The sequence below is a fragment of the Sebastes fasciatus genome, chromosome 4 (assembly GCF_043250625.1).
Source record: "Sebastes fasciatus isolate fSebFas1 chromosome 4, fSebFas1.pri, whole genome shotgun sequence".
Classification (NCBI taxonomy): Eukaryota; Metazoa; Chordata; class Actinopteri; order Perciformes; family Sebastidae; genus Sebastes; species Sebastes fasciatus.
In genome coordinates this window covers 38569346-38595128 of record NC_133798.1, presented here as the reverse complement: position 1 = coordinate 38595128, position 25783 = coordinate 38569346, and the positions used below count along the sequence as shown (strand labels likewise).

General features: G+C 43.3%; 1 protein-coding gene across 1 annotated transcript in view; it reads right to left on the bottom strand.

The window, feature by feature from the left end:
• Positions 1-25783, bottom strand: part of nell2a (neural EGFL like 2a) — a 103455-nt gene that overhangs the window by 13059 nt on the left and 64613 nt on the right. Inside the window, exons 14-16 of the mRNA XM_074634203.1 lie at positions 19502-19624; positions 16915-17010; positions 724-864 (exon numbers count right to left, since the gene is read on the bottom strand). Of these exons, the coding sequence (XP_074490304.1) occupies positions 724-864; positions 16915-17010; positions 19502-19624 (360 nt within the window). The remainder of the gene's footprint in view (positions 1-723; positions 865-16914; positions 17011-19501; positions 19625-25783) is intronic.

The window sequence follows — 25783 nt, the reverse complement described above, 5'->3', positions numbered from 1 at the left end:
ACTGTCTGCCGGAATATACCTGTATTCACCCTCCATCTGAAACGCTCCGTTTTAGTGCATTTCAACAGAATTGCAACAGAACTGTGTTGCTAGGCAACAGTTTGGGTCCATGTTTACTTCCTGTCAGCTGATGTTATTCACATCCACTGCAACAGGAAATAAACTGGGACACATTTAGAATGTTTATGTTTAAAACCGTGTGATGGTCTAAATATTGTATATTTGTGACATCACAAATGGACAGAAATCCTAACAGCTTGTTTCAAACGCGCAATTTCTGAATACGGGCTGTGTGTATTTCCCTGTATATTGAGCGTTTATATAGTTTAACAGTATTCATATATCACTTAAACCTGCTTTATAATATAAAAGACATGAAAATCTCACTTTTTACAATATGGGACCTTTAAATAAAGTGACAATATCCTGTTGAAGGTTTTACGTCCAAGTGGCATCACAACTTCAAGAGTTCAAACACTGATAACCTGCATGTTTATTCTATTATATCCTGGAAAAAATAAAAAAGAATAGAAAAATAAATCCTGTCTTCACGACTTGAAACATTCATGAAATGTCACAAATTCACAAGAGACAATTTTGTTCTTTACAAAAAAAAAAATTTGATTCCCCTGCACCTGAATCCTAAAACCAGAATCACAATGAAACTTTTTCACCATCATGTTGTATATTTGTGTAAAAAGACAGTCGAGGTGCACCACTCACCTACACACGATTCCCCACTGACGGAAAACAAGCCGTTGTCATGGTAGCCATCACGGCACTCACAGTGGTACCAGCCGGGCAAGTTGACACAAGTGGATTTACTATCGCACTCGACGAAGCCGTCTGCACACTCATCAATATCTGAGGAGAAGAGAAGAGAAGAGAAAGAAACAATAAGACCTCCGTATACGCTCACTGACATCTTTCAATATGCTCTTTACAGTCGACGGGCTATTGAGCTCCATTCTTGCCCGGTAGGCATTTTCAATATCGACGGGTTTATAATTGATATAACAAACGTGTCTGGCGTTTGAGTGAGTCTAGTCCGTAGGCTTCATTGATCAACTGTTGCGTTGCATAGCCAGAGAAGGACATCTGTATCAATAAAAGATAGCAGGGAATGAATGAATCTAATATAACAAGCCCTATTCTAAGAAGCCAGAGATTTAACAGGCTTGCGTTTTGAAATGCCAGTAAAAGTCCCACGCAGTCTAATCCTCCAACACATGCAGGCAAACAAATACATTCTGAGGTGAGCGTGCACCTTTTATTGAACTTTGCTCGGACGTTGGGAGTTTCTATGAAGTGACCTGCGATGAAATCTCATTGAGGAGCTTTAACACGACTCCTAACACATCCTGTGGGTGGCTGTCAATAGATGGAGCTCGTGTTTGTTTTCATGGAGCTCCACTTAGAGATATCCTTGACTCTGCCTCCTCCTCGCTCTTGTCTTTAATAAAAGACTTTGATTACTGACGTTCTTCTTCTCTTGTATTTCTCCTTCCATTTCATCTTCTCTTCGGTTTACAACGGGCCGCCATTCAACCCCTTTTATTTCAACAAGCGACCCTGCTGCACCTTCCCCGCAAACATCAACCAAGAACAAATCCAATATAATTTCCAACAATGAGCATAATGCAAGCAGAGAGACAGATCACTCTGATATTACAGCTAACATTTAATTAAACTAAGGGGGCCACACGAGAGAGGAAATAAAGCCTGTTGTTACGCGGTAGGGCTAAATATGTTAGGCCCAGACATGCACCGTGATTAAATGTGTCTGCATAGCCAGTGATGTGTTTTTTTTTTATGATTGTGCATGATGCATGATGCTCTCATTATGAAAATGGCAGTGTGCCGTGTCTGACCTTCTCCACAACTGCCTGCAACAGTATCCCCCATAGAGAGCGACAGGCAGACGGGCTCATGGTCCCCCGCCGCCCCGGCCAGTAATGGGATTAAGATCTATTGGCTAATGAGCCCACAGCCTTTTAATAGAATTTCTGCAGCAGATTAACCGTTGATGAAATGTCCTGCAGATTAGGGGCCTTATCTATTCTAAAAAATGGGAAGCATATTCCTTTTTTTCTCCGTACTGGACAGGTTCAAAATGCTCTCTCTTTCGGTGCGGCAGACTTTAAAAAGCTCACACTCCTTCTAATTACATCAGTTTGATGCGAGCAGAGCGCCTCATTTTCTCCCCTTAGGTCAGCAATGCTGGGTGAAAAGGACACAGTCCACGGCAAACACCATAACTATCTCATCTTCTGAAAATTAATACAAATCCCCCCCCCCCCCTCCTGAAGAGAAATATCCAATGCTGTTTGTTGTCTGCGAATTTCAGCGCGATAAAAGCGTGGGGAGCTTTTAAAGGGGAAAAGCTGCATGAGGTGTATTGCCAGAATAGAAAAACAAATCAAGCTGAATTTGTTCTTCTTCTCCCCAACGCCATGAAGATGTTCAAAGTACAACCGAGCAGTCGCATACTATTTATAACAGACACTGATGGCGAAGTGAAGTCTAAAAATATGCAAATGGGTTATTTTCAGCCAGTTTTCATTCAGGTGTTTTTAAAAAAAAACTTGGCTGTAACAACGGAGGGTTACACCCTCAACAGAAGATCCATCGGCGTCTCTTTCATCCGAGCCAAACCTGTCAGCTACAATTACGGCCCGTCGCTGCTGTCAAATCAACTTTTTAAAGTGCCGCTGTGTGTTTTTTAGGACGGTGAAACTCGCTCGTCGTCGCACCTTGGTGCTTGACAAGAATGAATGTGTGAGGTACAGTGAGGAAACAACACACTCGCAAAAGTCTCGCCTTCTCTTTTATCATCTTTGCGTAAAAGGATAATGGAAGATCATTGTAATTAAATCATCAACGATGACAATCAGACAAGGAGCGCTGCCTGAGAGCTCTACTGAATCATCATGCTTTAGTTGAATCATGGATGGTGCAGCGTTTTCACCTGTTAAATCATGTCATGTTTTTCCTCTCTCTCTCTCTCTCTCTCTCTTTGCTCTGGAAAATAAAGACTACACAAAACAAATTTTTCTGTCTCCATCTCCCGGAGAGGTCAAGGCCACAGAACAACAGTTATTTTGGAGTTACCTTGCTGACTGAAAGACGTGGAAACTGACAAGAGAAAAACCCACACAAAGAGAGGAGGAGGAGGAGGAGGAGGATGAGGGTGGGCTTGAGGAGGAGGAGGAGAACAGGAAGGAGGAGGAAGAGAGACGATGAGACACACTGCAGTTATCCTACTCGTTATCCTGAGTGGCAGCCTGGAAACAAGCGCTCTATTAAGGCAGCTCTCTGAGGACAAAGTGAGGACCGAGCGGACGGTCTTTTTCTCTGCACCCTCCTGTGCTTGTTATGCCACTCTGCCACGACCATCCCCCCTCTCCCCTCCTCTCTTTCTTCATCCTACGCCGTCACCTTTCCATGTGTTTCACTTCGCCTGTCTATCTCCGCCTCAAAGCTGAGGTGAAAAACAGAGGTGACCTCGTCATCACCTTTCCCCGTCCCTGCAGTTTGCTCTCGCTTTGAGCAGGAAAAAGGCAGAGTTTAGTCTGGCCTGCCCTCGTCTCTTCATCCCTCCCTTTCATTGTCCCCGCTCCCTCCAACCTCTTCGCTTCGTCCTCGCTTCCTATTTTGATCCTGGATCAGTGCGGTTCTTTGCTTTCACCCCTTTCTTTCTTTCTTTCTTTCTTTTTTTCTGTCCCTTACCAAAAAGAAGTTTATTCAAGTGTGCTATTAGTATACTTCTTTTAAAATTAGAAAAAGAGACTATGCTTTCAGTTTACTTTTTATGTATTTATCAGAGATATACTCAACAAAAGTATGCTTGGCTCATACTCACAAGTATACAGAAAAGTCTAAGTATACTTGGTTCATACTGACAAGTATACAGAAAAGTCTAAGTATACTTGGTTCATACTGACAAGTATACAGAAAAGTCTAAGTATACTTGGTTCATACTGACACTGTTTGTGCGACTCGAGTCCACATCTCTGCTAAAAAGTGGGCTGCAAAATATATACAAGTAGCCTATACTTGCAGTATAAAAATAATTAAACTAGTTGTTTAAAGTGTACTCTCATAAACTAAAACGTGGGCTACAAGTATAAAACTAGTAAACTATCAGTATACTTATAGAATAGTTGCAGTACAAAATAAAACTTTTGTTTAAACTAGTTGTGTACTCAAAGTTTACTATTCTTATACTTAAAGTATATTTTTATAAACTAAATAGTGGGCCAATTTAGTCCCAAGAAGTATTAAAGTAGTACACTTACAAGTATACTACTAGTATATTGATATTAGTATACTTACTACATAAATATATACTTGAACTTTACTTAAATAAACTTGAAGTCTACTAGTTTTTTGTAAGGGGTCGCTTCCCTCCCGGTGTCTTCTACCATCTCTGACTGACAGATAGCCGCGGGGGGTTGAGGTACACTTCCTCTGTGTTGCATCACCACACGTACGTCTCCCGTATACAGTAACCTAATTCAACCTGATTTCAATTCCCACAGAGGTCTACCCGGTAATCCTGACAGGCACCCGAAGGAATTACTCAAAGAGTATCTCTGGATCTCAACTGAACCTTTCCCCCTGCTCCTATAAGTCAGATGCCATTTAACGATAAACGGATTTTTAAAATTAGCTGAGTTTGTCATGTCAGATCACGTTTACGATGACGGGCTGAGAAAAGGCTGCCGAGCCTTTAAGTCGATAGTAAATGTGTACAAAGCCTTTATCGGCACGTACGTGACACGGCGATAAAAGGTAAGGAATGGATTCCTGATGCCTGCTCTTCTTCTATGTACGGTAAAGAAGTGTAATTGAGTGATTGTCGCCGGTCCTCAGTCTTCATTAAGAGAGAAAAGAGCGAACTCAAGTGATCAATCAATCGTCATGAAACCCGAGGCATAATTGAGTTACACACTGGGTTCCTGAAGATGAAACAGACACTGAAAAGCAAATCCATATCTGCAAGCACTTGAGTGGGAGGGTGGATGAGTAATCACGGTAAATTGGAAACAAGGCTTGTGAACAGTCGCTAGTATAGCTGCGAGCGCATACAATCACTCTGTATCACTTAGCTATAGCTGGAAAGGTCCTCCACACTTTAACGTACAACTGGAATCACAATTTGTGAACTGATTTTAGGATTAAAAAACACGGACAAGTGAATTTCAGAATGAAATGCTCCTTTAGTCTCCAAGCCTCTGAGTGGGAGGAAGGATGCTTGTGTTTGATTGACAGCTGGGTCAACAGGGCCACCGAGACACAATGTAAACAAACGTGTGTGCTGGTAACCGCTACCTGGAGTTTAGAAGCCGAGGAGATGTGTTAGGAAAGCTGCACTAACAGCATGGTGGAGCATTTAGCAGCTAAAGAGTCAGATATTTATTCTCCCACATTTACACTTCAACGTGCCACAGCTGCCTGGATAATTAGCTAGCAAGCCTGCTAAAGTGTGTTTGCAGTGCAGACAGAGAAACAATCTGACTGGTATACGCACAGAGAGATGGTTCAATCACAAAAAAATATGTATGATATGGATACTGTTTTTTTTTCTCATAAGAGCGCACAGAACATTTACAGAGCAGCTCTGAATGCTGCAATCACATTCTTACTCCCAACTCGGCAAATACCGCCAGATATCTACGCACTAGGTTCCCCTCCAGCGGTAGATTTGGACGTGTCAATATGAGTTCATCACATGCATAGTGTCCTTTCAAAATAAACTTCAGTTTTGACGGGAAGTTTTAGGGTTACGGCAACACAACCACTTAGGTAGGGTTAGGAAACGGTCGCGGTTGACGTTAACTTCTCTGACTCACGATATTAACGAGTCACGTGACTAACGATAGACATAGGACAGGGGTCAGCAACCTTTATTATCAGAAGAGAAAAAAAAAATAATAATCTGTCTGGAGCCACAAAACGTTTGATCATTGTGATGAAGGTAACACAGTTTATAGTCTAAGTATATAGTATATAAGTCTAATGCAGTGAGGGCCAAAGAGACAATGTACTACGGAGTATTAGGGCCACATTGAGGGAAAAAACATCTGAGATTTACAGAATAAAGTCGTAATATTACGAGAAAAAAGTCATAACTTAACGAGAAAAAAAGTCATAATATTATGAGAAAAAAAGTCATAATATTACAAGAATAAAGTCATAACTTAACGAGAAAAAAAGTCATAATATTATGAGAAAAAAAGTCATAATATTACAAGAATAAAGTCATATCTTTACGAGAAAAAAAGAAAATTATTTTCTTTTTTTCTCGTAAAGATACTGACTTTACAATTATTGACTTTAACTACTCATATGACTTTTTCTTTAAACCTTTACTTCATAATATTATGACTTTTTTTCTCATACCTATGACTTTATTCTCGAAAACTAGGATTTCTTTTTTTTCCTCAATGTGGCCCTACAGACCTACAACAATGATAAATAAAAATGAAAATGTAAACAAAGAACAGTTATTCATTTCCATTTTTAAAAATCCACAGGGAGCCACTGGAGAGGAGCTGAAGTACACGTTTAAATTATATTAAATCTTAAAGTTCTGCTAAACGAGGACGTGGCCGCTTTGAGTGACAGGTGAGTGCCGTACCAGGTCACTAGCTTCTAGCTGTTTCCTCTGGGCCGCCTCAGCTCCACAGACGAACCACCTTTCTGCCCGTTTTTTGGATGAGTTAAGATGTTTCATACAGTCTGTGGTCGCATACAGTCGCTAAAGGGCGCCTCCGTTCGTCGGTAGCCGATGCTGAGCAGCACTGACCAAGCGGCAGTAATAATGAGGAGTTGGGAGTAAGGACGGGTTTGTGGTGCAGCAGAGAAAAATATGCAATTAAATTTCCATTGGCCTTTAAAAAACAACGCAGCAGTCCAGTGTCCGGCGCAGCAGCTCCGGCAGCAGCACGCTATCCCTGGGAGATGTGTCATTTAGGTAGAAGCAGCAGGTTGCGTTCAGCTCAACGACAGCTCCGGCCATTAGCAGGGTCTAATTAAGACATACTAATTAGAGGTGATGGAGTGAGGGCTTTGTAAGGCCGTCTCTAAATAAATAATGAATACATAATCACTGTGCTTAAACAAGCCGCTTGAGCTTCAACAGTCACAGGCCCCCGGGCCTTGTGGGTAAATCGTGGAGCGAAAGCAGGGAGAGAGGGAGAGCTGCAGCGTTGCATCATGGGAGCTGTCAAGCAGCGAAAAAATTAATATGGTTTTAAATATTCACTACCTGTGCCTGAGTGTCGGGTAGGTGGCGCCCAGGGGAGATTTCAACTATGATGAGGTTGGGATGTTTTTCCCGTGCCTACCATTGTGTAATACACGCTGTGGCCCTCGCTGCTTCTAATTATACAACAGCAGAGCATCAACAACAGCTATAGCTCTTCTGTCCTGCGCGGTTTAATGCACATGTAGCCGACCTTTATCAGATCCACCTGACCATCTGCGTGTCTTATTATTCGCTATTCATCTTCCTTCGGTTTCTTTGTCTCTCTGTTGTTTTGTCCGTCTTTCAGCCTGCTATGTTTTTGTCTGTCTAGTCTGTGCTTTTGTCTAAAACTCTGACAAGCTTCCTGGAGCTCGCCATCAATGTAAATGAGGTCTGAGGGAACAAATTGTTTGTCTGGCCCTGTTCGGTTCTCCGTCCTCCAGTCAATACGCCAGCGTGACCTCGGGGCTCCACACTCTCTCCTCTCACCGCCTTCAAAGCTTCCTCATGAACTCACTGGCCCACCCTCTTGTCTCCTCCCATCCTCCTCCTCCTCCTCCTCCTCCTCCTCCTCCTCCTCCTCCTCCTCCTCCTCCTCCTCCTCCTCCTCCTCCTCTTCCCCATATTCTTCTTCACTGCTATTTTTTCCCCGTTCCATTTTTACATCTTATAATAAATCACCTCCTTTTCCCTCTCGTCTTTATCTCCTCTCATCTGCTATCGCCCAATAATTAAATACCCTCTTCCTTTTCTTCACTTCTCAGCTGTCTTTCTCTACATATGTCCTCTTCAAACTTCCTTCTCTCACTTATCTTCCTTCATCTTTTCCTAAATTTAAAGTTAGAAGAAAAGGTTGTAAAAACTCTGATTGAATAAGGAAACTCTGATGAAACGGCGCCGTTTCCCTTCACATAAACAGAACGCTCCCCCTCTTTAGATCACGTCTCTTTACGAGAGTATCACTTCACGAGAAGAAGGAGTGTGCTGGTAAGTGATCACGACTTGAGAAAATGAGTTTTTCCCCACCAATAAAACAGGAATTTACAGTGTAGGTGTAATACAGCAGGGGTCCCTGATGGTGCTCTTGAACATAACCCTCCAGGAGTGTGTGGGAGTCACAAAACTAAATTGCATCATTAACATGGAACATAAAATTCTTTTATCTCTTTCTCCTTGTCCTTAAAGATCAGTGTTGATGCTGAACTAGCCTCTGTGTGATTCGATGCCGCCGATGATTAAAAGTGCTCGTGAGGACTCGAGACCGCAGATGAAAGGGAGAGGTGTCCGTCCACAGCATCTGATCAAAATCGCTCTTCTCCCTAAAGCAGCCCGCAGCGTCCTTTGAGAAGCCGGCGAGAGGCCGACCAAGGACGGCGGAGACGGCCATTAGTTACAGAACTGACAGCGTAGTGACAGAACATTTTAACTGGTGGCAAAGCACCCTAACAAGCTTAGAGGGGCTTGAAAGGAGAAGATAATGAGCTGAAAATAAAAGAAAATAGAAAACGCTACCTCCCCATTCTTCTCATAGGAGCAGTTCAGCAATTCAGTCAATAAACGCACATCTGAGGCCAGAACAGAACAGAAGGGGATGTTCACAGATGTTATGTCCCAATTATTCATCGGCTGGTTGGAAATCTTTACAGTCCTGGGCCCCGTTTCCTAAAAGCATCTTAAAGCTCCGACGGCCATAAAGCCCCTTGTTATGAATCTTCTTATATTTGCGGGGTATTTTCTTCTAAAAGCATCGTAACTAAAGACGCTCTTAAGACTCGTAGATTAAACTTATCTGTCAGATGGAACGGCAACATGATAAAGTCTTTACGGGTTTGTTTATTTATTGCATCATTTGGCTTATACTTTTACCGAGACCACTGTGGTATTCTCCGGGTATAAAGTGGTGTTTTATGCAACATGAGTGAAGATCTTTAAACAATAAATAAATAAATAGCCCCGTAGGCTAAGAGAGAGGGAAGATGGGGATTCCTAAGGATATAAGAATTTCTTTAACCTGCTTTTCAAGGAAATATTTATAAAAATGGTTGATTTGCATCTAATGGCCATGAATTGTGCATGATTACATCTGAAAGTTTCCATTGCCATCGTCTTCTCGTCTTCATCGGTTATGCAAAAGCACCCAGAGCGAAGATATCCGGCACAACCTTCACGACGACAACTACACTTTGAAGGACGGAGGTGTAAAGCTACTGGGTTTTGACAACACCAACTTAATATACAGTACATGTATTTCATCTGTATTTTTCAGTGCACCCTTGAAGTAAAGGGCTTTTTGCTCACATATGCCTTCAATATTACATTAATCTCATCTTGCCGAAGTGCCACATCCCTGATCTTTTGTTCTCTCTTTCAATATCTCCTCTTCTTGCTTCACTTTTTTTAATTTAAATTATCCACACAATTTGAAGTTCAAAGTGTAATGTCTAGCAGCTAATTAGTTTGAAGTACACCGAGTTTACTTTCTTACACCTCCACCCGGTAACATGCGTCATATGAAACGCTGCAAGTTGGAACATTGTTGACCTTTAAGGGAGAGTTTTGAAGTGGGATTGAACGAGCTACTTCTCTTTAGTCAGTGTATTACCTACAGTAGATGGCGGTCGGCACGCCCCCAGTTTGGAGAGACAGACAGGAGCACCGACACAGGAGCAAAGCAATGTACTGCTGTGGACGGGGGCGGCAGTGTCTGCTACTTCAACACGACGGACAGCGCCATGGATTTATCAATATACACACAGTTACAGTGGCAGTAGTCAGTATATTTTTGGCATCATTGGGCAAAAATTCCATAATAATCTTTCAGCATATTGTAATTCAAGTGTTCTGAGAGATAACTAGACTTCTGCTCCTCCTCATGGCTCTGTTTTCAGGCTTTAGAACATCTAGCCCGTGACGGGAGACTTTGACCAATCACAGGTCATTTCAGAGAGAGAGTGTTCCTATTGGCTGTTCATTCAACAGAGCGAACTCCAATCAAACGGTCAAACTAGGCAGCGCTGACAGTGCACAACAAGATGATTCTGAGAACATTTGAGGAGAGAAATAGGCACTACAATAACAGAATATTGATTCATATTTGATCAACGCTGCCTAGTTTGACCGTTTGGTCGGAGTTGGTGAGTGATTGACAGCTGCTCAGAGACGGCAAGGTTCCAGATCAGCTCTGAGGTCTGTACTACGAAGAGAGTTCAACATACCCAGGGTATCTTCTTGTTATCTGGCTTAACTAACGCTAACAACCGAGATCACGTTAAGTGGTCCTACGACGCTGGTTATCAACTCTATAAATCAACCCAGGGTTTCTCAGTCTGGCTGAGAGCGCGTTCACATGAACGGGGCGGTGTTTGCAGCATCTGACCAATCACAGACATGGACAAGTCGACAGACTGCAGACAGACAGACAGAGCGGCACATTTTACAAAGAAAGAGCGAACTATATTAGACAAATATGAAAAAGTTAAACACATAATCCAGACAAAAATTAACACAGTTGAACCTGCCAAATGTAGGAAGGACAGCTGGTGAAAGAAAAAACACACAGCATAAATCCAGCTGTCCTTCCTGTATCTGTCAGTTTAAACTGTGTTGTTTTTAGTCTGGATTATGATTTAAACGTCTTCATATGTGTGTAATATTATCATACGATCACCGCACTGAGCTCTGATTGGTCAGTAAGAGGTGCTTTTATACGAGTTGATCTCTTATCTGGAACATAACCTGCTCCGGAGCAGGTTAGGTGTTCAGCATCAGTTACCATGGCGATCTACTCCGGTAAGAAGTGATCCACCTTCGTAGGACGGAAAACCCTGAAGGGTTAACCCTGAAGTTACCTCGCTAACGCCAAATCCTGCTTCACAGTACAGGCCTCTTATTGGTTGTGAAATCTTGCAGATGCCATTAGGAGCACCGGAGGACACAGAGGCACATGATTTGTTTCAGATTACCTGTCTCGTGCACTATTGTCTTTTTTTTAATCATATTTACTCCAAGCTGCCTGCTTCAGCTTCACTATCAGCTACAGATACTTCAGAGCCATGGTCTGTTCTAACGTGCACAAACCTCAGTGAGATGAAGGATCACTGAGTCAGACAGACTAGACGAACATATTCAACTAAACAACCCGTCTGCCGCTGCACTCTCTCTGCTACTACGGGATGGAGAGGAGGGATGGCAGGTTAACAAGGGGGGATGCATTTTGGTCATTTTGCTAACACGGGGGATGGCATCCTTCCTCAAATCGAGTCACAGACAAACAGTACAGCGACTGCAACTTCGACAACATCAGAGAAATTCATTTACAGGTCACACAATATAATAACCTCACTCTGGCATTCGAGCACAAAAAACATCTTTAGCTTCAACAGACATCTAGTTTTTACTCTGAAACATCCTAACAGGTAAAACAGCACATTTTTTATTCTGGATTTCTCCGAGACGGGGGAGAAAATGGACGTCCATTTGGCTGAAAAATAAACCTAATACTCCAACGTTTGCCTATCTCTCACACCCGAGCCATATAGGGAACGGCGCTAGCCCCGAGGCTACCACATTAACTATGCGGCATGTTCGGGGCACACATTACATGGCTGGCCCTGCCTACATTTATATCCACGACTGAAGTGTATGTGCCCCGCCGCAGCTGTGTCCTGCATAATTCATGATGTGTCAGAGTTCTCCACTAGCTGGTTGTCTGTCTGTCAGCAACGCGTGTCCCCTGTCCCTCCCCATCCATTCCCCCTGAATGGTAATGACAAGCCACCGAGAGTCGCAACCACATAAAGACACAAACACATTAACACGCACCCGCATACAATCACAAACACAAATGTACACAAAATACTGCACGTATGTACACTGACGAGCAACAAACCAAAATGAGGAGGCAGGTTGACAATCAGCAAACTCGTAAAAAAATGTGTGTGCTCGTAGGCGTGCGTGTGTCTATGCGCGCTGCCTTGAAGAGCTCCTGCTCGGTGTCTTATGACAGGCCGTCAGTCTGCCGCTGCAGCAGCGAGCAGCAGAAGTGGTGGCGTCCCTGGGGAGGCCTCTAAAAGCTCACAGGGTTCTGGGGGTGGGGAGCCCAGACTTAGTGAAAGCTTTTCCATGTTCATCCACCCAGCTCCGCTTCTCCTCCTCCTGCTGCTGCACCACCGACTCCACCGGCCTCATTCCGCATCCAAATGCAGAGAAAAACTCACTAACCCCTGGCCTCTCACCACCTATCTCTCTCCTCGCATCTCCCATTCCATCGCCGCATCTGTCACTTTTTCCCAACATCTCTGTATCTTCCTTTCCACTTCACCTCCTCTCACCCGCCTCCTGGTCGTTACTTCTCTTTCCTCTCTCTCTCTCTCCTCGAATTTCGCATCTGTCACTCTCCCTCATACATCTCCATCTCTTCTCCCCAAACTACCGTTCTCATCCCCCTCCTCCCTCCTCCCTCCTCATCCTCCCCACCAGTAGAGCAGCATATCCAACAGTACATTAACCTCCATACATCTCTGTGAGCTTCTCCAGCAGACACTTCCCTCACTGGGAGCTGCTGTCACACTGTGAGGAGACAATAAGACGGACTCCCCCCTTTCACACTGAATGACTGGTGAAGTCTCTAAACGGTGCCAGAGGCTTTAGCCCCGTAGCACGGCGGCCCTGACGGTGGTCCTGGACTATAAAAACCTGAAGAGGAAAATAAGCAAACGAGGACGGTTGGCTGTCACAGAGCTGACTCATACGAGACTGGGAGGCAGTCAAAGATTGTGGGAGGGAGGAGAGAGATAGACGTGCACACTGAAGCAGCAGCAGCTGTGGAGACAAACATCTTGTCGCCTGAGGCATGAGGGGCGCACGAGAGATTCGGCGTGCATGCGAGCGCTTGTTTGTGTTCATGTCCCCGAACCTCAAATTCTAATCAGCTTCAATGATGAGCGGAGAGGAAGAAGCCGAAGAAACAGACTGATCCCCGAGCCACCATCCTCTCATGGTGTGATTGAGAAAGAGAAACGACGACTGTATTTATGGACGACATGATTTGTTGTTTTTTATTTAATGGAAAAAAGAACATCTTAAAGTGTTCAACCAAATTACAGTAAAACTGTATTTCCCCCACTCACTTCTTCTTGCGGTATAGTTTTGGTTTTATTTGGACTTCAACACAAAGGAGGTGAATTGGATTTTGTTTGTGATCCTCATCTCAAAGCATTCAAAAATGACACCTATAGTTCAACTCTTTTGGAAATACACTGGTTTAGCTTTTTTGCCGAATGTGAGATGAGAAGATTGATGCCGCTCTCATATTTATATATTAAATATGGAAACCAGGAAACAGTTAGCTTAGCATAGCACAGAGACGGAAATATCTAGCTCTGTCCGAAGTGACTTCCTGTGCATGTACAAGGCCTATAGAAAGGAGGTCACGCGTCATCAACGCGTCATATCTTTGGGGGTATAACACATGCGCAGAAAAATCTGGCCTGCACTCGCCAAAATTGAGCCAATCGCAACGCACGACCACAGCCTCCTTTAAAGGGACTGTTTGTAAGAATCAGAAATGTCTTGTTAACAGCGACACCTGTGGCCGTGAAATCAACGAAAGTCAGCGTCGGGCTCGTGCTTGTGCTCGCTCTACATAGACATGAACGAGCATCGCCCAAAACAGTGAGGCGACACACGTCAGCTAAAAGCACAATATCACTCTATATTTCAGCTGCTTGGCAGTAATGTTAGCTGACCAGACCAAGGTCTCTCCATGAATCAATGCTGATACTGTGTTTGCTTCTCCTGCCTCGGCGCAGGCTGAGGCAGCGGGGCTCCGCAGCGAGAAACTCATCTCCCTCCGCCCGCAGCCGGAGTGAACAGGGAGACACCGGCATCGGTAACGAGACAACAACGTTTCTCTCTGCAGAGTCCCGTCACTTCACAAGACACGGGAAACCTCTGTTGGTCTGGAGGAGCTGCAGTCCCTTTAAATGTCAGTGCTCCGTGGTAGACAGTATCCAGCCTGCGTAGGCTCTGAGAAGATGCATGCATGTATATAACATCGCCGTAGTCCAGCACAGACATAAAGGTGGCAGCGACAAGCCACAAGACATAGTGTTGAATCACTGAATTGGTGTGATGAGGGAGGCAAACTGAAAATTCTCACATGTACGACTGAAGCTTTTAATGAATTCACTGGTCGGTTGTTTGACCCTGAGGAAGACCGGTGTCTCGGTCTTGTTTTCTTGCTTTTGTAATCCTTGTTTTTTTTGTGTATAGCCACTATAATAAAAGCTTTATAAATTATTTTCTTTAAAGAAGCGGCGTGCTTTGACTTTTTAGGGAATTCATCATCTTCTTTTTTTATGGAGATATCCATTATCTCACACCTAACCTTGATATGATGAAAATAGAAAAAAAAAAAAAAACTTTCTCTACAACAAAGAAATGTTTCCTAGAAAACGTATTAATTTGTGTAGCTTTTTGAGATACCGAGTGATGAATAGAAACACCGGGGACAAAGCTGTCGTTCATTTTTGTAAGATTTCTCCTTTGATGGACGATTCTGTGACTGTTTTTCGAGACGCGGGACGCTCACAAAAGAGAGTAAAGAGAGAGAGAGAGGGAGACAAAGAGTGAACGGCAGGGATCTAAAACACTACAGAAGGTAATGTGTGATTGCCTGGACCGTGCCATTACTAAGGGACGAGGTCCTCAGAAGCCTCTCTCTGCTGCAGAACGGGGAGGAGGATAAGTCATTATGGTTAGGTGTGTTAACACATTCTCAGTGGCTTTACACACACACTATCCCCCTTCCTCAGCATCCCACAGCAGCACCATGAGGAAATTCATTTACTTTAAGGCAGGCAGTAAAAAGGACGCCTCGTAAAAAAAGGTCCTTTATGTGCAATCAATACCCGAACCAATGAGCAAGCAGAGAGGCTCCGTTTGCTTCACTCAAACACAAGCACACATGGAGAGAACTGGCATGACTTGACTTCTATTAGCCGGGCCGCTCGTCTCCTCAAGGACACGCCACAAAAAGGTTGAAAAGGGGGTTATGAGTCTGGCTGTCAATCGATTACAATATTTAATAGCGATTAATTGCATGAGTGTCCATCGTTAATCGCAAATTAATCACACATTTTTTGAAAAAAATGTACCTTAAAGGGAGATTAGTCAGTCATTTAATACTCTTATCAACATGGGAGTGGACAAACATGCTGCTTTATGCAAATGTATGAATATATTTATTATTAAAAATCAATTAACAACACAAAACAATGACAAATATGTAGAGAAACCCTGTAGTTTCTGTCTCAAACACAATCTTACGTGTAACTTGCACACATTGCAATGTTATTTGCAGTAGTCTGGTATATTTATAGTGTATTCTAATATATTCTTTATATTGTGTATACTCTAGATATTTATCTCTGGTGTTGATATGTATATTTACTGTATATCTATCTATCTATCTATCTATCTGGCAACAACAGCTGTCAGTGTGTCAGTGTGCTGACTTGACTATGACTTGCCCCAAACTGCATGTGATTATCATAAAGTGGGCATGTCTGTAAAGGGGAGACTCGTGGGTACCCATAGAACCCATTTACATTCACTGATCTGGAGGTCAGAGGTCAAGGGACCATGCCAATTTAGCGCAAGTTTGGAGCGTCATTTAACCTCCTTCACGACGAGCTAGCGTGACATGGTTGGTACCGATGGATTCATCAGGTTTTCTAGTTTCATATGATACCAGTATCTTCACTCTAGCTTCAAAACTGAATCGCTACAACCTAAACATTGCATTAAAAAAAACGAATTTGCGTGAACTTTGACAGCCGTAGTTATGAGAAAGGTGTTATAGATTAGACATATGCTGCATCTATAGCACCAACCTGCAGGATTACAGTGGTGACCTTAAATCAGCAGCGCCGCAGGAGGAAAAACACACTGAATAGGATCCAAAGCCCCCCCACCCCACCGAGTCTTATCACAACGTTGTGTTGTGACATATTTCCATGCATGAGAGCGAGCAGTGATATGGTCTTATGGCCATAAACATCAGCCTGACTTAATACTCGGTTAAGCCATCACGCCCTATCGCATGTTGTGCATCAGGAGGTTTGTGTGCGGTTGTAATTTGGATGTGGCGTGGCGCCCGTATGAGGAGGAATGCCACGCTGATTAATATGGGCTGTGATATGGAGGTAATTCCCATACTGCTGCAACTGCAGTTCAAATCCTCCATCGGGCCATTGGAAGAGGTACAAGCTCATTATTCACCGTGGAGCACAGACCCACACAATCACCCACGGACACACACACACAGTGAATATAGCAGAGTGTGAGCGCTGGAAACATCTCAGCATTTACAGATCAGCTGCGTTGTCGGGGTCAGAGCAAAGACAGCTACACAAAGTAAGAATTATGACTCTCTTCTTAAACAAGAGCCAAGCCAAGATAACTAAAGCAACAACTCTGATCTTCTACCTCACTACTGTAATCTCCCCTGCTCTTTCCTTTTGTCCTTTTCCTGTTAGATCTAAAAAAATAAAATAGAACACCCCCTCACTTTACGTCACCTCTTCTTCCTGTTTCTCGTCAAAAGCTCTTCCTATCTGCGGAGAGAGAAACGTGGGCGTGGAACTGAGATGAACTCTTACCTGTCTCGCACCGCTTCCCGGTAAACCCTTGCTGGCAAACGCAGTTGTTAGGTGAGACGCAGGTTCCCCCGTTCTGGCACAATCCGTCACACATAGCTAGAGGTAGACCAGAGGAAGAATCAGAGCCATTACTCACAAAGATTAACGAGCATTAACTATGTAATTAGACCAGCAGCAGCAGCATATGTATTTGCATACAGAATAAGAGCTAATTTGGTGATGTGATTCATTAACGGCCTCCAACGATATTATTTTCGCGTGATTAATGCATCTCACCAAGGTTAATTCAGAAATGTTCATTATCCATGTGGGTAGACTGTTTGGTTAATGTGTCCCCGGAACACAGAGAAGTCATTGAAGTTGACAGAATGCAATGGAAATAAATGAAATATACATTATACCCCAGAATAAAGATTAAGACGTATCAGAAACAAAAGAGGCCCTATGCAGCAAAAGGAGCACCACACAGGGGGCACTCCAACAATTTAGTATTGTAGATTAGTCGAAAAACTACGACGGAGTGTTAGGGCCACATTGAGGAAAAAAAATAATATGAGATTTCGAGAATAGAGTCATAATGTTACGAGAATAAAGTCGTAATATTAGGAGAATAAAGTCATACGTTTTACGTGTTATTTTAGAGGGGAAATAGAGCAGCGTGCCGCCTGTGTGAAAATGAGGAACGTGGAGCATCTTGTGAAGTTCTACTTTAGTTTAGGTTTCACAAATAAGGAAATACTTCATCTTTTGGCACATCAGCAGCACACTATCATCAGTATCAGGACCTGGAAAAGATTGTGCAAGAACCTGCGTTTATTCGGAAGAAAGAACCACACAGACCTGGGTTGACCTAAGTTATGACTTTATTCTCGTAATATTACGACTTTTATTTCTCGTAAAGTTATGACTTTATTCTCGTAATATTACGACTTTTTTTTCTCGTAATATTACGACTTTTTTTCTCGTACAATTATGACTTTTTTTCCTCTTAAATTTATGACTTTATTCTCGTAATATTACGACTTTTTTTCTCGTACAATTATGACTTTTTTTCCTCTTAAATTTATGACTTTATTCTCGTAATATTATGACTTTTTTTCTCGTAAAGTTATGACTTTATCCTCGTAATCTCAGATTTTTTTTTCCCCTCAATATGGCCCTAATACTCCGTCGTAATAAACATAAAATTATCAGTAACTGTTCTGATAAGAGATTAATCTCTTAAATCCATTCTTTGCCTGTTGATTGAGGAAAAGAAGCAACTTGACATCACCTTGGGATTTATAAAACAGTTTTCTTTTCACAGGATGCGTTGGACTCCCGATGACAAGTGAACTCAAGTAAAATCAGTGCGCTTCCCCTTTAAATAGATTTCTAATCAAGGGATTGATTCACCAGCTAAGGTCAAGTCAATTTCCTAGTAAGAGCATGGATTGCTAATAAAACAGCTCACAGAGGAGCACTCATTAAACCCGGGTCACAGGAGGCTTTTCAGTGGATGTCGGTGAGATTATAACCGCAGTGCTGCTGTTTACACGGTGGTGATATCGGGGGTTGGGAACAGACGATAGTGAATATGCCTGAACAACAGCGGCTCACTAGAACGAGCTTTAATTGGGACATTTTGCAGGATTATTTTGTATGACTAATTTTATTTTTTAAAACAGATTACAGTGTCAAGATGCTCAGAGCAAATTGTTCCTTAGTGCAGCAGTTCTCAACCTGGGGGTCGGGACCCCAAACGGGGTTGCGAGATACTTAATAAAATAAACACATTAAAAATAAATAACATATCTTAGACTCTTTACATTACATTGCCTGTACCAGTGATATAATTTGCATTAGAATAGATTTCATTGAGTGTGTTTGTGAGCGTCAAAGTGTGCGTGCACATGAGTTTTTGACGGCTGGGTCAGGGGGAGAGAAAATGACAAGAAACCCATCAAAGATCCACAGTGCCTGGAGCACATTGGACGATGCCTAGGTACTATCTGTTCAAACTTAACAAAACTAAACATAATTGTCATCACATTATATTATTTATTCTACATTTATTAATCAGAACATTCACAATAATCACTCAAAATCAGCAGGGGGAGGCGCGTAGAAACAGCTGTTTAAGGGGTCGCGACTCGAAATGGTTGAGAATCACTGACTTACTGTACTGTATGTAAAAGGGAAGGTGGTCTGTTGATGTTTGGTACACATTCAGAACATATTGTCTCATGTAAAACACTGAGAGAACAACTACTGTAGAGCCTCATGTGAAGCAGAAATTAACTAAAGATGTGTGTACAGATACGTTCCAGTACATTACTATTAACTATAGAAACAGGCGTGTTTAATGGTCTCCCTGCAGAGAGAAGACTGTTATGTGATTTAGACGAGACTGAAGATGAATATTCATGAGATTTCATGCTTCATGGGTCATTATATGATCATTTAAGGACTGCATTCTTTTAGTAAAATATCCTTTATTTCTGATAAATCTTCCTGGAGCCTGGGACAGAAGACAAAGTTCTTTGTTTGCAATGTAATGTAAGAACATGTCTGACTATTGTATCTCAGTATTTGTGATGGTTCTTACCTTTGCAGACCGTCCCGTTGCCGGTGTAGCCCGGCTTACAGGAGCAGCTGTGGCCTCCCACCATGTTGAAGCACAGGGCGTTCTCATCGCAGTTGTGGAGCCCGCTGAGACACTCGTCATGCTCTGAAGACAAAAACAACAACACAGCAGACGTCACTGCAAAACAAGCTTGTTAGTCTCAAATATATTTGTAATATACACTTTTGCTTGTGGGGGAAAATGTAGCAGTGAAACTTATTTCCACAGTAGATTCATGTCATTATAATCCCATCTGCACACCATTATACCATCAAGAAAATACTTGATTAAAGACAACTGAATGTTTATTTTTCCTTGTAAATATGAGGAATGATCGCAGTCAGCTGGTAATTTGTTTTTAGTTTCCATTAAGAAAAAGCGATTTGAGACTCAGTCTTGGATTAAATGACTTGATAGTTAGACAGCTGTGAGTCTGGTACGGAGACATCAGTGACAAACAGCCGAGCGGAGGACGAGTCATTTCTCTATCTCCCATCGTGATGATCATCGTGATCTGTCAAGAAAAACTGTTTCAGATGCTTCGCTGTAATTTGTTGTCCTTTTGTGGCACAATAGGAACAGTCTCCGTCATGAATCTGACTTTTAGAACTATGGAGAATAAGCGCCTGCATTTGCACATATACATTAATGAGGTGTTGTATTCTGCGTTTATGAGCCGCTGGCCTTTAGTTTGAGTGTTGTACAACGGCACAATTGGCCATTAAGTACCAAGAGAAATGTTTTCTGTGAGTTTCACACAAGCATTAACGAAATGTCCCCCCAGGACCCCCCGACTCCCAGGCTCGCATCGCTGCTGCCGCTGCTGCCGCCGCTGCCGCCGCTGCCGCCGCTGCGGAGTTAGTGATACGGTTTGTTATGAATATCCCGCTGACAAGCTTGACTAATGTCTACAGCCCATGACAACATACTGTATCCAACTGGCAAACAAATCTCTTCCCCTCTATCTGGAGAGGAGGAGTCTGAAGGAGGCAAAATAAAATGCAATAAAGGCCTGGAGAATAATCGAGTATAGTGCTTTACAAATCAAACAATCCAAGTACAAATATTGTTACGATGCCATAAAGTCAGTGTGGAGAAAAACAGAAAACAAGTTTAAAAAAAACAGCTGCAGTGTGCAAAAAGATAAGAAGGAAAGTCTTCACATATACGGTAAAATCAATACTGTGTGAAACATGAGTTACTAGAGAGACAAATTAAAATATAGCTTTTGTGGTGTAAAAAAATAAAAATCTAAAATATGTTAATGACACCATAAAGTCAGATACTATCTGTAAACCCGCACAGGCATATTAAAGGATTATAATACAGAGAGTGGGATTATAAAGTCATATAGCATACAATACATGTTAATGTTTCTCCACAGAGGAACGCTGAACTCTAACTGTTTAGTGTCGTTGTTGTTACAATACCTTCATGCAGGGTGGATAATGCAACCACAATAATAGAAACAGGTTTCTAATGGTGGTCTTCTCGTCATACATCCCACATCTTGTGTTACCTTTATAAGACTGAAATATAATGGCTGATAAGGACTCACCTAATTGCCTTATATCTTTTACAGAAGGGATCTGAAATTTTTAATAGGCCTCTTAAAAAAAATTGAATGCTGTAGCCAATTTGAAGCTGCAGGGGAGACGGATTTTATTGTCAAAGAAGCCGTGAGCTCAGATAAATGTGATCTGATTTCTGTTTGATCTGAACGTTTTACTGATTCATAACAACATTATGTTTAGCTGTCAAAAAAGTGCATGATGTCAGTAGTTTATAGCCTGCACCCGATTCGACAGGCCATTAAATAGGCTTTATCAGTCGCTATAAGCACCATAGATGTTAGTTAATAAGGGGCCTACTACGCCTACTACATTGTAAAAGTGAAAGCGAAACTTAAAAGCAACAAGTTCAAACAAGTAAAACTAAATAAAACGTTATGTTTTGAACACAAAAAAAAATATTTTTTAGGTTGAAGCAACAAACCCCTTAGGTAAGTATAGGGAAAAAACATTGTGTTTTGGCTTAAAATAACTACATTTCAAAAGTGAAACACAAAGATAACTACACGTTGTTGGTTTCACACGGGATGCGAAGCCCTGCGTTACTCCCATCCATCGGCCACGACCTCCACCCCACATGGAGTTTCACACTATCTATACTACAACGCCTGCCTTCTGCTTCTGCTCCACTACGGTCACTAGAGGTCGCTGTCGGGTTCTTTTATACCTTCTTTCTGTGATCTGCCATGTGAATAGATGATTAAACCTACTAGTGGGTGTAGTAGGCCCCTATTGACCCACATCTATGGGGCTTATAGTGACCGATAACGCCTGTTTAATGACCTGATAATTACCTACTGTTTGAATAACTCCCCATTTTTGGCTGGACCGCAGAGGGCCAGCCCTACGAACGCAAAAGTCTGTCACTGAGTGACGAAGTTACACGATTGGTCGTCCGAGTGTTGGAGTTTCCTGATTGGCCGTTGCTCTAAAAGGCAGGGAACAGTCCTTTATGCAAATGAGCCCGTCCAGCGTGACGCGTCCGGCTCACGAAACTTGGACCGAGCTGTCAAACGAAGGCGATCTAGTTCTAAAATGAAACTAGATTCAGCTGAGACATCATCGTCTATTTCTCACTTAAAATGTTTTCAGAAGTAGTTTTGGTGGATTGTTAGTTGACGAGCAGGCCGCCAAGTTGTTTCCTTTTTGAAATGGCAAGCAGAGAACCAGGGACTAGGGATGCACCGTACTCGCAAAACGGCTCCAATACAACGACACCGATACCACTTTACGGCAGCGTGACCTCTCGTCACCATCTTTCGGGTCCTATTGCACGTGCTCACGCTCCGACTCCCCGACGGTGCAGGCGAGACGGGCCGTTGGTGCGCACGACCCCGCTGGGCCAGGATCCCACTTCAGGCGGCATTCGCCGGCCTTCACTTTCATTGCGCCCTCTGACTCGAGCGTGCGTTAGACTCCTTGGTCCGTGTTTCAAGACGGGTCGGGTGGGTTGCAGACATCGCTGCAGACCCCTGGAGCCTTTTATGTGGGCCGAGCCCCGCCCTGGGGGCACGACGCGGTTGGGGCGCAATAAGGACAGTCCACCCCTGTGACACTTTGGCCACGGCTCCGGGAGGCACTTTTGCCCGGAGCCTTTCCAAGCCGACATCGCTCACACCCTCCAGCTGGCTGTTAACGAGGGTCTTTTGGCACAGAGAAGTACTCAAATGTAAGTAGTTGTACTTGTACTTGGTCTGAAAAAAGTGGTATCAGTGCATTCCTACCAGGGACGAATCAGGTGCATTCAACGATAGAGTACATCACCGCTTGAACGGCCAGTTGAGTGGAGCAGGGCGTCCCCTAGTGTCCTCGCCGGACCTTGTGGACATGTACGGCTGGATTCAACATTGTAAACATGACCTCTGACTATTAGTGGAACAATTTAGCCACAAATTCACAGACTGACCGTAGACGGTCCAGACACATACTTTTGACCGAGTCTTGTTTTGTTACCACCAGCTGGACCGACTCCACCGCTGTGTGTCAATCTTGCGAATAAACCTTTTGCACCAGCGATTAATGTTTACCCTCCTGAAATCGGAGTCCGTCACGCTGTGCTGACTTACTGAACCTCCTGGCCTCGTTCTCTGGGGCCTCCATGTTTTGTTTTCATGGTGAGATGTCTCCTATGTTTTTATTTTTTAATCCCTTCTGCAACCAAGATACTCTTATACCTGCAAAAAGCAAAAATCTCATCTGATTGTGGCTTAAGACAACTAAACAGTTACAGGCGCTATAATGCCCGCCCTTCGTCTGCCCCTGAACACAAAGGCAGATCTTTATCCCTCCGAGACACACAAAAGAAGAATACTTGTCTATCGTATTTCGGAGATATATCACATAAATAATGCTTTCTGATAAGTACTTGCTTACCGAGCGCCGCATCAGCTGAAGTGCAGAACACTTTCTGGACTTGTTTTAACCTTCTGAAATCTTCTTCTCCTTATTTAACAGCTCTGAATCCCGTCAGGACCCAAAAGGGTGCACAAAAAACGATCATGAAAAAGTCTTTTGGAAAGAGAGCTTTCTCTCTAACTACAGAAACATTTAGTAATTTAGCCAGCCGACAACTTTTCTCATTTCCTATTATCATGTGTTTACAGTGCAGAGAGAACTTTCAAAGGATGCTGAAAGGACACTGTTGGAAAACACAAAGGCTTTACTGCTAATCTGGGGGCAACAGTTTGGACCGTTTCTCGTTATTTTACTGAGTTTCTGAGCCTGCCGGGGGACGGGGACGGAAATACATTCATTTCTCTCAGCTTTTTTCCTCTTGCACATTTTAAGCAGATCTCAGTAGCCTTCCTCAACCACAGAGGTACAATATTTTTTGTATGTAGTACCTACTTACAGGTAATTTCCCCTCAACTTGGGGCTTTTTAAAATGTGTGCAATTGTGAAAGACAGCGAGGTTGGAGGACTGAGAGATGGCACCTGAAGAGTGAGAGGATCAGAAATGTGAATGCTTGTTGCAGGAGACCTGAGCCGCATCATCTATTTCCCTGCCATCATCCAATCCATTATATCTCCTGAACAGACCGCGGGCTCATCCAAATCGAAAGTGACATTGTGATGAGCTCCTCCATCGAGGGTATGATGTATGCGTGCGTGTGTGAGATGGATTGAAGGGCACTTAGGAGGACCCGCTGCTCTGCTCCTGTTGCTGCATCTCACACATGCACACACACACACACACACACACACACACACACACACACACACACACACACACACACACACACACACACACTCACCTGCTGTTGGGCAGAATTAAAATCTGCTCATGGGCATATAAAAACAGTAATAGGAGCACAGGGGAGAGGAAAGAGAATGAGGTGAGGGTTTTTATTTTTTCACAAGGTCACATCTGCCAGATCAGGGAACAGCCAGGCGTCCGTCTGAACAGAGAGCAGAGCCACCAGGTGCTCTGTGTGCATGTGTCACCACGACCCTTAAGTTTAGTATTTGGTTATTTAGGAACTTATTACACTCCTGCACTCTACAATGAACTAAAATCCCTATAATGTGTGTGTGTGTTAGTGTGAGACAGGTGTTTCCTCGCTGGCTGCTGCTGCTGCTGCTGCTGCTGCTCAGGCTGCAGACAGATAAACAATCAATTATGTACAGCCTGTCACCAGGGATCTCTCTCTGGCTGGCCGTCTCTCCTCCTGCTTGGCTCCCTCCACTTTCTGCCAAAACAACGGGCAGCCTGAGCGAGGTCTGACCTCAGGCTGCTTTCCTGAAAACACTGTACAGCCTCGACTTGAACTTCACAATTACAGGTCTGTGAGGACGATGATCTGATGAGGTCAGGGGGGAAAACTTGTCTGCGAGGGTGACACGGAAGATGGGAAAAAAAAAAAAAACATAACCGCAAAAAGAGTGAGACATTGCAGTGCATGAAATTCTGATTGTTTGGACAAATGATAAGAAGTCCGTTGTTTTCACACTATTCAATAGACAGTTGGTGGCGGTAACGCACCAAGAAATGTAGCAATGTGCCAACAAAGGCAAGTAAGAAGAAGACTGTAAGCAAAAAATGGATTCTAAACACCAGGAAGTGCGCCGGTCGTCAATCCGGAATCAACTCCCCAGTACGAGCACTCTAATAGTCCTTATTTAAATCATCAGGTCCTAAAAGTTGTAAAATGCACTAATAGCAGAATCCAGAGTTATTTCCCTTCCTCCGAGACCCAGACCGAGGCTGGAGCGAGGGCTGGGAGGCGGAGTTAAAGTAAAGGAAACGCTACTGCGCCTGCTCTGTGGGCCAAATGGATGCGTCAGATTGCCGGATGATCCGGGTAGCCATTGTGGCTTCATGCGCTGCTGAGCAACTCTCATAGGAATGAACGGCAGCCCGCCTCCAACGCTGGATGTGTAGGGCTGAGTATAGTTTAACAAATAATGATAACAGTACCAATACCCTGAAAGTGATACCGATACCAGTAGAGTACTTCAACTGATACATTATCTTTCTACTTCATTCGATACCCGTCACGTGGATGGAAGCATTCAGTTGTGTAAAATAGCTATACGTTTGAACGTTGTGGTGGCATCTCAGCACGCTGAACTGCCAACTCCGTCAAATACACTGCGCTCGACATCACCACACCACAGACTGTGTGGGTTGTAGCTGCTGCGGTAGCGGGCCAATCACGTCGCATTACATTGAAGCTTACATGATTGTGATTGG